The sequence below is a fragment of the Macaca fascicularis genome, chromosome 15, assembly GCF_037993035.2.
Source record: "Macaca fascicularis isolate 582-1 chromosome 15, T2T-MFA8v1.1".
In the NCBI taxonomy this organism is placed as follows: Eukaryota; Metazoa; Chordata; class Mammalia; order Primates; family Cercopithecidae; genus Macaca; species Macaca fascicularis.
The window spans coordinates 112,294,260-112,308,420 of NC_088389.1; the positions used below are offsets into that span (position 1 = coordinate 112,294,260).

Consider the following 14,161-nt stretch of genomic DNA (forward strand, 5'->3'; position numbering starts at 1 on the left):
CTAAGAAGCTTATTTTTCTTAAATACTGATACTCTATGTAAGTTGAAGGCAGGTGCTACGGTGAGAAAGAATTAAAATTCAGTATTTTCTGCCAGATAGGAGAACTACAATTTCTATGCTGGTGAGAAATGGGGACTCTGCTAATTCCCTCAACAAGCACAGACAAAATATAACCTCTCTCTGCCTCCTCAAAGAGCACCCGCAGGCCCAAGACACACCTCGAACTAACCTAGAAGGTGGATGTCCTTGAGAAGATTTACTTTTTCCAGGTTTGATAAGGAGAAGTATCTTTAGCCCTGTCAAGCAAGCAGTCAAGCTCCTTGATTGTACCTTAAAGGGAATGAGAATGTTTCGGCTCATTTGCATTTTAAAGGGTACTCTTTCATGATCTTTCACACTTGTAATAGATGTCTAAACCGTTAAATTACTATTTCTTTTCTTAGCCTGAAAGTGGATGCAGACTAAGAGCGTGGCCTCTCCCATTGTTCTTTACCCTAAGTCGGCCCCTGAACAATACTGACAGCTGCTATCAAACCAGGCTGCATTTACTCTGTGCAGCTGCTGCTTGTAGGAACAGACAGTCTCCCGGTACCTCCTCCCCTCTGGGGAGACAGGTTGACACACTGCATGTTCAATGAAGGGGTGCAAAGGTCCACTGAATTGTCAACCCAATTTTATGCTACTTCGATTTTCCAGGACGCACACAATTCCTTTCAAGCAAAAATCAAGCATATGCCACAGCATGAAACTTAAGGTGTGGGATAATTATTGATCACTACAAACTTGAAAAGAGCCTTCTGACATAAATTCATATACTAATCCAAAAATTACAATGATAAAAACCGCACATGCCAGTATGCCCAAGACACGCAATGGGCGTAAGTCTCGTTTGCATTGTGCCTGATTCACCACTTTGGTTTATTGTTGCCAAGGCACCCAGAGCTAACCTGCCTTTATAATAACCTCCACAACATTTTTCCTGGACTAAAGCCATTTGTAAAATTAGAAATTCATTTGCCCTTCGAAAAAGATCTGCTATTTTTATTCTCCGGTTCAGCTCAAACTGGGTATTACCTATGAACATCTGGTTAATACGATTTCCTCCTTCCTAAAGTGTAGGTGCGAAGGAGATTCACGAGAGCTGGGCGGTGCCTTTGAGAATGTAAACATCAGAGTTTTACCATCAAGAAATTATATGTCGAAATTTAGAGTCTATCAGAAAACAAACATGTTCCACAAAGTTTAACTGGGTACTTGAGAACTGCTTTGCATATGTTTTCCTTTAATCAAAACAGGCTTTTCCATCCTCATTCATTTGGGTGAAAAAATTCTGTGCTTGAGCTACAAGTACAATTCACTATTAGTCTTTGCTAATCAAACACAGTACATGCGAAAGTACCAGTGAATATTTGATTTGATCTCTGAAATAAAGCAATTCATTACACAAGAAAAGGGTACAGAAGGCAGCAGACAAATGCAGATGTAATTGTGTTTTTTGTTGAATGTGATTAGAGAGCCCACTAAGTAACAGTCAAAAATGTGATACTGAAGGAGGGGGAAGGCAGTGCCTGGATCTGGGGGGAAAAGGAGGGAGAATTGTTTATGCAGAGCTAAGCTGTCAAGTGTAATAAAGCAGCTTGAATAAAATTTAAGCTGAAAATCCACTGAAGCTCCCCATTTCAGGGAGGAAAAAGCTATTAAAAGGAAATGAAGGTCACCCTCCTAGTTTATTTCACCTAATTGACTGCCAATAGCTTACCACAGACAACCCAACTGCAGATCTGCAATTGAGAAACTGATGAAAGGAGAGTTTTCAAGCTGAGGCTCGTTCTTTAATCCTCCTTGGCTCTTATGTTTTTTCTCCATCTCCAGTTGGGATGTAATTTTAAGCTCTGATGGATTAACTGGTTCCATTGTCTGTGGCCGTCATTGGACTATGGCACTCTTAATCCGTACAGCAGCATGTCTAATTATCATTACAAAGTGTCTGAGGGAACTATAAAGACCAGCAGGGCATCATCTCACAAGCAATTAACATAAATTGATAAATGAGTGATTTGAATCTGCTCAAGGCACTCACATATGAATAAAATCAGAAGGGATGGTCCCTTGTTTCAGCTCCTTCTTTGGCTTAGTCTGGAAGGGGAAGAACACATGAGAACCGTCCCAGGTCCTGCAGTGGGGGGCGGGGGATGAACTCATGCAGGGGATGGAATGCACAGTTCACCAGATTCATTAATGCAGAGCAAATGACTTGTGATTGACAACCAGTGGCCAGCACGGAGCACTAACTGAACTCAACAGAGGAGAGCAGAACCCGGGTGAAAGGCCAGGGAGCACTAGGGCAGACAATTAACACTTCTTCCACAGCAAGAAAGCGCTCTTTTCATTGGTTTGTCACTTAAAAATCATGAAAGAGGCGCAAGAAAGAACAAGAGCCAACAGTTATGTAGGTTCGAATACCCCAGAAAGCAAAAGGCAAAAAGCAAGGATAACTAAATGAAACGATAATTCAGAGACCCATTTTGACCTCACTGTGATCTCACATTGTAAGAGAGAAATGAGGAAAGTATTTAAAATTCTAACCTAAAGCTTTTACTAGACTAATGAAGCAAGGGTGGTTTAGGTGTCACAGGATGAACTACATTTATTTTACCACTTAAAAGTAGATTTAAGGACGGGCAAGGGGGTGCCTGCCCTCGGACCCAGCTACTCAGGAGGCTAAGGCAGGAGGATCACTTGAGTTCCAGGCCAGACTAGACAAAATATCAAGACCCCAGTCTGTTTAAAACGAATGTTTTTAATTAATAGATTTATTTTTTGTCCCCTCCTAAAATGTTTCTTTCTCCTGTCATCTTCCTTATGCTAAGCCCTCTTCCTCCATATACCTTAGCACACCCCAAGTCTCTTCCTCCCACCCTTATCAAATAGGTCAACGTTAAGCTACACAAATATACACACACACACACACATATATATAAAGCCATCAAATTAATAAGAAATGAAAGCTGGTTATACACACTGTAGGAGGTAGACCTGGTAGGCCACGTACCCCGATGATGGCATTCAACTCTGCCATGGTCACCTGTTTGGCACGTTCGACAGCCTGGGCCACCTGTTGTTGATGCTTTGAAAACAAGGAGAAGAAAGGGCATTAGCAACAGCCAAGAACTTCATTGTATATTCTAACAACAAAAAGTCAAATGCTGTGCGCAATGCAGGCTGAAGTAGAGGGGTTTAAATGCGGAATTTCTCAACCACACATTATTTTCAGAGAACACAGGGAAAAACTGAGAATGGCAGTGCCCTTTATTTCTAAACAACACCAGTCACTACTTCTGGCTGCAAATTTTGGCTTGGAATGGTAGAAAACAAAAAAGGACATAAAGAATGATAACATAGGACCTTAAAAAATAAATAGAACAGAATTTGGAAGATCGTCCTTCTTCACAGAAGAGGTTCACCATGATAAGTTTGGCCATAAGTTTACAGCAATTTTAAAATACTCATTTTACAGCCAGGCGCAGTGGCTCATGCCTGTAATCCCAGCACTTTGGGAGGCCAAGACGGGGTGAGCCCAGGAGTTCAAGACCAGCGTGGGCAACATGGTGAAACCTCTATTTTTAAAATAAACAAATAAAATACCCATTTTAATACCTAAAACTTTAACATTAAATCTGTTGATCACTTATCTGATCAATCAACCTTGACCCCCCCCCCCCCCCGTCATTTTCAGAAACTCCTGGAATTCCTCTCACTCTTTTACAGCCTTTTGATTCTTCACCCTCCACAAGGCAAAGGAAGGACTCCAGCCTCAGTTCAGAGATGGAAACTCACCCCACACCTCCCAACTCCCAACTCCACCCACAAATAAAAACAAAGCCATACATTTACTTTGGGAGGCATGAGAATGTAACATAGAGCCCTGGATCACTAAAGTCTAACAACTACTAATACATTCAAACGGCAGACAAATCTACTGTCATATCAGACAGACAAAGGTTATACTGGAAAAGGCTGTTACAACAATAACGAGATGGTGACCATCCAGCATGGAGCAACAGATGCCAACCAGGATACCCAGTATTCCAACTCCCGGGCCAATAAGCTTTCCACCCTGTGTGAAGACGCATTCATCCCATGCACACTTAGAACACATTACAGCATTTAGTAGCTTATATCCAAAAGGAAGGTAAACTTTTCAAGGCAAAGCTAAAATACAATAGTCCTGAGTCAATTTCATAGATTACTCATATGAAGAGATTTCCCCCCTCAAAGAATGTTAAGATTAAACTTCTATGACTTTGTAACTAAACAAAATAGCTTACACATGCATATGACTCAGTAAGTTAATGTATTTTGGACTATTATCATCCGCCCCTTCAAGGACAGTATTAAGACAACTGCCTTGATACGTAAGTACAAAAGAACTACCTGCTTCCCTAGTAAAGTCTACCTTGATGGAACCATTTTTAAAAGTCAGTATGAGAACAGCTTTCTATTTAAAAGATAAAAAGGACACCTGAATTTTCAGTAGCTCTCAAGCTTATGCTACTTAAAGAAAGCAAAACTGGCCGGGCGCGGTGGCTCACGCCTGTAATCCCAGCACTTTGGGAGGCCGAGGCGGGCAGATCACGAGGTCAGGAAATCGAGACCATCCTGGCTAACACGGGGAAACCCCGTCTCTACTAAAAATACAAAAAACTAGCCGGGTGAGGTGGTGGGCGCCTGTAGTCCCAGCTACTCAGGAGGCTGAGGCAGGAGAATGGCATGAACCCGGGGGGCAGAGCTTGCAGTGAGCTGAGATCTGGCCACTGCACTCCAGCCTGGGCAACAGGGCGAGACTCCGTCTCAGAAAAAAAAAAAAAAGAAAGCAAAACTATACATTGGATAGTCATTTTGCAGTTTTCCAGAGGAAAAAAAAAATTAATTTGGAGGTTGAGCTATTGTCACCATTTCCACAGTGTGCCCTCAGATGTGCTGGATAGACTAGCAGGGGGTTTACACACTTCAGCTGTAACAGATGTTCTTCACACTTGTTCCTTGTGATAAAATTAACATCTTAAAACTAGCTAATTTGCAAACAGAGAAGCAACATAATTGCACTTTAACAGCTGAACGGTTTTACTTACTTCCTGAGACAGAAATGGGATGACTTGTGCACAAATCGTATTCAATCTCTTGGCGATTTCAGTCTATAAAGACAAAGCCATACAAATGTTTAGAATACTTCACAATCAGTTTAGAAAGGTAAAACTTCATACCTCTAATACTTTAGTCCTCCTCTCCCTCCCTTGCTCTGGAAAGGTGCATAAAAAGGTTTCCCCAGGTTATGTTACTAATACTTATCTTGAGATAAACAGTAGATATTAATCCCACTTGCAAAGTAAGCCACAACTGCACACTTTATTGGTCGCATAATAAGAGATAATGAGTAGTTTAATTTAATTGGAAAATCTAGGCGGTTTAAGGCTACATGATCATTTAATATGGTGACTATATATATATATAATTTTTTTTTTTTTTTGAGACGGAGTCTCACTCTGTCGCCCAGGCTGGAGTGCAGTAGTGTGATCTCGGCTCAATGCAAGCTCTGCCTCCTGGGTTACGCCATTCTCCTGCCTCAGCCTCCCAAGTAGCTGGGACTACAGGCGTCCACCACCACACCCGGCTAATTTTTTTTTTTTTTTTTGTATTTTTAGTAGAGACCAGGTTTCGCCATGTTAACCAGGATGGTCTTGATCTCCTGACCTCATGATCTGCCTGCCTCGGCCTCCCAACGTGCTGGGATTACAGGCGTGAGCCACTGAGCCTGGCCAAGTGTACTTTTTCAGTGACGGCACACCATGACACATTTATGTCATTATTGCAAGTTCATTCAAGCTGGTGTCAGAAGCCACGGCAGCCACAGCACTGTCAAAGCAGTCCAGCTTTCAAAGACAAGGCCTAAGGTGACAGAGCAGAAGAAAGATCTGCTGACCTCTTTCCCACTTGTCCCAGCTCATGTACAATTGAAACAGGATTTTATTGTTCACAGGCTTCCCTCAAACTTTCAACAAACCAAGAAAACATGACTAAAAACATTCCATTCTAGAGGGTGATGGTCAAGTCATGATATCCTGGGTGTTCTGAAAGTTTCGCCACAGTTCAGTGTCAAACTCAAAAGACTTCACCGACAGGGCCCAGGGGTCAGCTAAACAAAAAGGTGTCCTCAGTGTCTACAGCACAGGCTGGTTTAAAGAAGGCAGGAAAGGCCAGGTGCGGTGGCTCACGCCTGTAATCACAGCACTTTCAGAGGCCAAGGCAGGTGGATCACAAGGTCAGGAGTTCAACACCAGCCTGGCCAAGACGGTGAAACCCCATCTCTACTAAAAATACAAAAATTAGCCGGGCACGATGGCGGGCACCTGTAATCCCAGCTACTCGGGAGGCTGAGGTAGAGAACTGCTTGAACCCAGGAGGTGCAGGCTGCAGTAAGCTGAGATCACGCCACTGCACTCCAGCTTATGCGAGAGGGAGACTCCATCTCAAAAAATATAAAAGTAAAGAAGGCTGGAAAAGCCTTCGCTCCGCTCCACATCCACAGCAGTCCCTCTGCTACAAGGGACAAAAACTGGCAAGAGAGGGAACAGAGGGTACTCTACTTCTAGCCCGGGGAGGATCCACCTGCAGCACCTCCAACACCCTACAGCAATGCAAAAAGCAGTTCTGCTCTCCTCTCTTTGGGAAGAACCAGTTCTGCTTTTTTAAAAAAGAAAAAAAAAAACAAGTCATTTGTAAAGAGGCCCATCCTTGACCTTACTTATTTCATCATTTTGTCAATGTTTACTAAATGCCACCTATATTACTGAATTAAGCAATGAAAAGGATCACAAGAAAAAAATTTAAAAGCACACAGTCCATGACCTTGAGAAATAGAGAACGGAAAAAGACAAAGTAGAAACCCCAGGAACAAAGTTGAGCCTGCAGTGAGCTGAGATCGTGCCACTGTACTCCAGCCCAGGCGACACAGCAAGACCCTGTCTCAAAAAAAAAAGGAAACAAAATCCCAGGAACTTTACAATCAAGCGTATAAAAAACAGCAGCCTTGTATCTTCTAAGATGATCTGAATTAACTAAACAAAGTCTTTGGTTTTATAAGATTGGATTTAGGCTGACCCAACCCAATTCTACCTGACCACCAATGAGACAAGGTTACAGACAGACCATGCCTTGGACAAAATGTACTAGGAGGGGAAATGACTGGTAAAGAGAGGAAGCCCATGCATGACCTTGCTTTAGAGAGCGAGGCAGATATATGCAAAAAGGGTGCAGCTGTACCAGGTACAAAAACAGAACTGGGTCAGCCCCACCCAGTTCATTTGATCACAGCCACCCACTCAAGCTACCTCAAGGTCATGGCTCTCCTCGAAAGCATGGGCAAGGCTTTCCTCTCCTTTGCAACAGGGTTCTGCACTCATGTAAAGGAGTAGAGATGCCTTTAGTGGGTATCCTACATAGGTCCTTGCTCCCAACTCCCTACCTACCACATATTCCTGCAACATTCTGTACATTCCCCTTCTTGGAAATTCACACTTAAAGGTTTCCAATTTTAAAAATGATATATGCTCACTTTGAACTCATACACATGCACACAGATGTATATACAGAAATATAAAAGAAAGTCAAAATAACCCTGCGTTCATCATCCAAGGATAAGCATGGGTAACATATTGATGATTTTAGGGTACCATTATTCCAGGTTCTCACTTATGTGCACAGAAACCCACAGTGAGAGACACATTTTAATACCAAGGGGTTTCCGTTATATACCCTGCCTGTCTATAATTTGTTACTCAAACATGTGTCATGGACATCATCCCAGTCAATTTAGATTAACAAGTACCTTGAAATATTCCACCATATAAGCATAAAGATGTTTAAGTACTATTGACACCAGGGAATATTTGTTTCATTTAATTTTGCACAATTAACGACTCTGTGTCAAATAACCCTCCACACAGATCTCTAAAAGGAATCCCTAGATGTGAAACTGCTGGGTCAAAGTGTATGCATATTTTAAGTTGCAATGCATGCTGCCAAACTGCCCAGCAGAAAAGCTGTACCAGGCCGGGCGCGGTGGCTCATGCCTGTAATCCCAGCACTTTGGGAGGCTGAGACGGGTGGATCACAAGGTCAGGAGATCAAGATCATCCTGGCTAACACGGTGAAACCCTGTCTCTACTAAAAATACAAAAAAATTAGCCGGGCTTGGTGGTGGGCGCCTGTAGTCCCAGCTACTCGGGAGGCTGAGGCAGGAGAATGGTGTGAACCTAGGAGGCGGAGCTTGCAGTGAGCCGAGATTGTGCCACTGCACTCCAGTCTGGGAGTCACAGTGAGACTCTGTCTCAAAAAAAAAAAAAAAAAAAAAGCTGTACCAATTATTGCAAGTTCAGGAGGGTGCCTGCTCTCCCACCCAGTGTCAATATTGGGTTTTGTTGACCTTTCTTTAATCTTCATCCATCTAATGGATTAAAAAATGACCTCATTTTTATTTGCATTACTTGAATTCTTCCTCTAGTTAAACATCTTTTCATGTATTTATTGGTCCACTCTATGTTTCCCTTCTCCATTCTTCCATTGTTGTTTAATCATTTTTGTCTTTTGGTGGTGTTTCCTTGCATGAGACAAATATTAACCCTTTATCAGAGTTTGCTCAGCTTGCCACTTGTCTTTCAACCTTGCTTGATACGAATGTTTTGCTGTATAGAACTTTAAGTCTTTATGTTGTCAAACGAAAGCATTTTCTTCCTATGCTCCTGGCCTTTAGGTGAAGATTAGAACACACCAATATCATAAAAGCCATTCTTACTTTTCTTCTAGTGTGCTATGGCTGCATTTTTATACTTAACTATTTGATTTAGCTGGAATTTATTTTGGTTTAAGAAAAGATGCCCTCATCTTTATGATAATAACTATGTGTTACTACCTAGAATGGCGTCAAAGTAGACTTGAACATGGTCAGAGGACAGTTAAGATCGAGTCTGAATGAAATGAACTTGTAAACCTTAATATTAAAGTTATCAAAAATAAAATAAAGAAAAGAAATACATACGAAAGCAAAGGCAATGATACAGTGGTCTCTCGCTATCAGTGGGGGATTGGTTCAGAATCCTCCATGGAAACCAAAATTCAAGGATGCTTAAGTCCTTTCTATAAAATGGTATAGTATTTGCATATAAGCTATGCACATCTACCCATACACTTTATATCATCTCCAGATTACTTACCTAATACAGTGTAAATCCTAGGTAAATGGTTGTTGTATTATTTAGGAAATGACAAGAAAAAAGTCTGTACATGTTCACTACAGACGTGTTTTTTTTTTTTTTTTTTTGAGACAGAGTCTCGCTCTGTCGCCTAGGCTGGAGTGCAGTGGCACAATCTTGGCTCATTGCAACCTCCACCTCCCGGGTTCTAAGGAACTCTCCTGCCTCAGCCTCCCAAGTAGCTGGAATTACAGGCACCTGCAACCACACCCGGCTAATTTTTTGTATTTTTAGTAAAGACGGGGTTTCACCATGTTGAGCAGGCTGATTTTAAACTCCTGATCTCAAGTGATTCACCTGCCTCGGCCTCCCAAAGTGCTAGGATTTATAATCCTAGCATGAGCCACTGTGCCCGGCCGACGCAATGTTTTAAAAAAATATATATTTTCAAACGATAGTTAGTTGAATTCACAGACACGGAACCCACAGATACAAAGGGCCGACTGTACTATGTAAGTTGGGTTAGACTGGATAAGCCTGAAACAGGAGGAAGAAAAGTTAGAAATCAAAGCCCAACCTGATGAAAAACATCAAAAGCCATACCATATGTTCTGGAAATTCTACATAAATAGTCTGGAGAAGAAGCAAATAGGAGCAATAAAGGAGAGTGTTACCCGAGACTTCCCCTCCGTCTGCCAGGTCTCTAAACCCTGATCTTAAAACTATCCTGAGGAGCCAGCTTGACTTTTGAGTCAGAAAATCTAAATCCAAGTCTTGGACTGTTCTACTAACAAGCTGGTTTACCCCAGAAAATGCGCTGACGTCCTCTGAAATACCCTGGCTCCTCCACCTGCACAACCTACCTCCTGGCAGGTGAGGGTACAGAGCTTACCTGACAATGCTCTGTGAGTCCTAAAACATCACTAGCTCCCAAGAGGCTTCATGAACATCTTCCCTTCAAATAATCTGGATTGCAGTAGCATAAAAACTGGCAATAATTCTTGGTATTATCTCTTGCTTCAACAAGAGTATTCTGGTAAGATTCTTAATTTAGCACAAATTAACAAGTCTCGTAGTGACTTTATTTTAATGTATTTACTTACTTATTTTAGATGGAGTCTTGCTCTGTCACCAGGCTGGAGTGCAGTGGAGCCATCTCGGCTCACTGAAACCTCCGACTCCCTGGTTCAAGCAATTCTTCTGCCTCAGTCTCCCAAGTAGCTGGGATGACAGGCACGTGCCACCACGCCCGGCTAATTTTTCTGTTTTTAGTAGAGATGGTGTTTCACCATGTTGGTCAGGATGGTCTCGATCTCCTGACCTTGTGATCCGCCCGCCTCAGCCTCCCAAAGTGGTGAGATTACAGGCGTGAGCCACCGCACCCGGCCTCTCGTGACTCCTACCCATGCTATTACTGATCGGAGTGTGCCGGCAGATTAACCTGGGTATTTGACCATGCTGCCTTCCACCTCTTGCAAAGGCTAGACAGCTGCAGTGAAAAACTGAGGGCTAACTGTATTTCCCACCTAGAAATCATTTTCCTACCCAATGATGAAGACTTATTTGGTACCTGCTAAGTCATAATGCTTATAAACTTTCCCTGTGCCTAGATTTTTGATACTGTATAAGGTAACAACAATAAATCTGCATTCAAGAGCTATCCACAAACCAAATCTGCATGAAACCCTCCACCCAGAAATGTACGCAGCAGGATGAAGGCTCCAGCAACAAGCCTTTCTGCATGGATGGCCACCGCCTACTGAGGCAGCAGGAAGCAGGAGTCCAAATTACCTGTCTACAACAGTCTTTCATTCTCCTTACCCATGCCAGCTCTCCTCGCTGATTTGCATATGGTAATACATTTAGCCCTCAGCATCTAAAAATTGGTTTTTAGATGATGGCAATCTACTTGGCAAACTACTACGTAAGGTGTTCTATGTTAAGTCACTTAAACCACTGGGTCCCTCCCAGGTCTCTTACTTAACAGGATTACCACCACTCTGCTTCAGAGTTTCATCAAAATTGAGTGAGCTGATGAGCTGGTATGCAAGCTAAGGTATACTATTCCACAGTGCTATACAAACATGAGAGCTCTTCCCAATCCTTCAAGGCCCGCCTCAAATTCACTGAGAAGCTGCCTTTCCCCCATAACACCAATAAACACACTCTTCTCTAGGTCCTTCAAGATCCTCCACAGCACTTACTGTCATTTGGTAAACTAAACCTGTGTGCTTAAAAATCACCATGTCATACAAAGAAAGCTTCCATACAGTTTCTTAACGGCTTTCTACATAAAAGCCTTCTCAACACAACAAGATGGGAAGCATTAGGAGAACACGACTCCTACTAAATACTGTGACACATTTCTTCGCTGTACCTCCCCTACTAAAACTGATGTAAGGGTACATATTTAATATACATTCAGAGTCATGCCTCAATGAACTAAAACTTAAATCTCCATGCACCCCTAAATTCAATGGCCAAGGTGCACCCACATAAACAATTACTAAACAGTACTAGAGAAAGGCTGTTCACAAAAAAATAAAAACAAAATCATATGTTGGTAAGTATACAATTCATGTACATGTATGGTTTTATTTTTTTATTTTATTTTATGAGATGGAGTCTCTGTCGCCCAGGCTGGAGTGCAGTGGCGCCATCTCTGCTCACCGCAAGCTCCGCCTCCCGGGTTCACGCCATTCTCCTGCCTCAGCCTCCGGAGTAGCTGGGACCACATGCGTCCGCCACCAAGCCCAGCTAATTTTTTTGTATTTTTAATAGAGACAGGGTTTCACCGTGTTAGCCAGGATGGTCTTAATCTCCTGACCTCGTGATCCGCCCGTCTCGGCCTCCCAAAGCGCTGGGATTACAGGCGTGAGTCACCGCGCCCGGCCTTTTTTTTTTTTTTTTGAGACAGAGTTTCGCCCTTGTTGCCCAGGCTGGAGTGCAACGGCGCGATCTTGGCTCTCCGCACCCTCCGCCTCCCGGGTTCAAGGGATTTTCCTGCCTCAACCTCACGAGTAGCTGGGATTACAGGCGTGTGCCACCATGCCCGGTTAATTTTGTATTTTTAGTAGAGACGGGGTTTCTGCATGTTGGTCAGGCTGGTCTCAAACTCCCGACCTCAGGTGATCCGCCCGCCTCGGCCTCCCAAAGTGCTGGGATTACAGGCGTGAGCCACCATGCCCAGCTACATGTATGTTTTAACTGAGCTGAAATATGGCCAAGGACCTCAGAGACCAGCAATCAATCAAACTCTAGTGTATTCTGCAAGACTTTTAAATTCAATACATGGCCGGGCATGGTGGCTCACGCCTGTAATCCCAGTACTTTGGGAGGCCAAGGCAGGTGGATCAGGAGGTCAGGTCAAGACCATCCTGGCTAACACGGTGAAACCCCACCTCTACTAAAAATACAAAAAAAAAAAAAAAAAAAAAGGTTATCCTGGCGTGGTGGCACGCGCCTGTAGTCCCAACTAGGTTATCCTGGCGTGGTGGCACGCGCCTGTAGCCCCAACTACTCGGAAGGCTGAGACAGGAGAATTGCTTGAACCCGGGAGGCCGAGGTTGCAGTGAGCTGAGATGGCGCCACTGCACTCCAGCCTGGCAGAGTGAGATTTGGTCTCAAAAATAAATAAATAAATAAATAAATAAATAAATAAATAAATAAATAAATAAATAAATTCAAGATATGGTCTTCTAAATAGCTTAAGAGTTTAGGATTCTATAATTCCTAAAAGTCTCACCACCTTTTCCTACTTCTCACACTTTGTCTAATTGCAATGTGGAAGAGCCTACTCCTCAGCACCCGCACACTTCCCCACTACACATACAGTAGTGCAGCATAATGAGTGCTGTTTGAAGCTCAAAACAGGGCGAGGACTGCTTAAGAGTAATTGCCCATGGGCCTCAAAGCAATCCAATGGCACCTTGCCCAAAGTCAGCTTAGGGAGGGGAAACTCCACTAGCATTAAATTGCAAATTGATGGATCATAAAAAATGGTGCTTATGCTGAGGGCTGGCAAACTGATCTTCTGGTTTCTTTGAACCAAGCGGGAAGCCAAGATAAAAACACAGTGGAGTGTTGGTAAGAAGTGTCTGGCAACAGATACATGGGCAAGAACATGAAAACAAAGCACACAAAGGAAATAAACAGATAACCTCTAAATCCCTTCTGACTAGAAGTTTCTGAGTCTGTGAAATGACAACCTTAAATCCAAAAAAAAAAAAAAAAAGTACACAGAAACCTCACCGGCAACCAAACAAAAATGTAAATTTTGTTGTAAGTCAGGTAGGTCATTCAGAAACGGTTAAGGCAGTTTTTAAAAAATTAACAAAATTCAATGATGATGCATCCTCAGGGAAACTGGAACAATCCTACGTTACTGATGACATTAAATTGGTAGCGCTGTCTTGGAAAGCAACTGGGCAATGTGTTTCAAGAGCATGAAATTATTCAAACCCTTTGGTAAGGCTTCCCACAGCTAAGAATTTATCCTAAGGAAATAGTTCAAATGAAAAGCATTCCATGCATGAAGCTGTTCACTGCAGCACTAGTTTCAAAGGGAAAAGAGAAAAAGCCAGGTAAAGATGTAACAGCAATTCAACACATCACAACCATCTGCCCAGTTTTTGAGAAAGTTAACATTTGCCCTCCTAATAAATCAGTTGTCTAATACTAAGAGAACAGTTAAATACACTACACACAACCCACAGGCATGGCGAGTAGCCATTAAAGTCATATTTGTGATAATGATGCTAAAATGACCAAGACATTCACTAGATGACGCAGGAGGGGAAGAAACAAAGACACGGTGTTAGTATTAGTATGCCTGTTTTTTTTTTTTTTTTTTTTTTAAGGGCCAGGCGCTGTGGCTCACACCTGTAATCCCAACACTTTGGGGGGCCAAGGTG

General features: G+C 42.7%; 1 protein-coding gene across 15 annotated transcripts in view; it reads right to left on the bottom strand.

Annotated features, from left to right (window-relative positions):
- Positions 1–14,161, bottom strand: part of TLE1 (TLE family member 1, transcriptional corepressor) — a 107,711-nt gene that overhangs the window by 66,723 nt on the left and 26,827 nt on the right. For 7 of the 15 annotated variants that reach the window (XM_074017716.1, XM_005582006.5, XM_045373068.3 and 4 more), the window contains exons 5-6: positions 5,133–5,195; positions 3,053–3,127 (exon numbers count right to left, since the gene is read on the bottom strand). The exons of 3 other annotated variants lie outside the window; for them this stretch is intronic. In XM_074017716.1, the coding sequence (XP_073873817.1) occupies positions 3,053–3,127; positions 5,133–5,195 (138 nt within the window). Of the gene's footprint in view, positions 1–3,022; positions 3,128–5,132; positions 5,196–14,161 lie in introns of all 15 variants that reach the window. 5 more of the 15 variants (XM_045373062.3, XM_045373065.3, XM_045373064.3 and 2 more) reach the window with 1 other exon arrangement.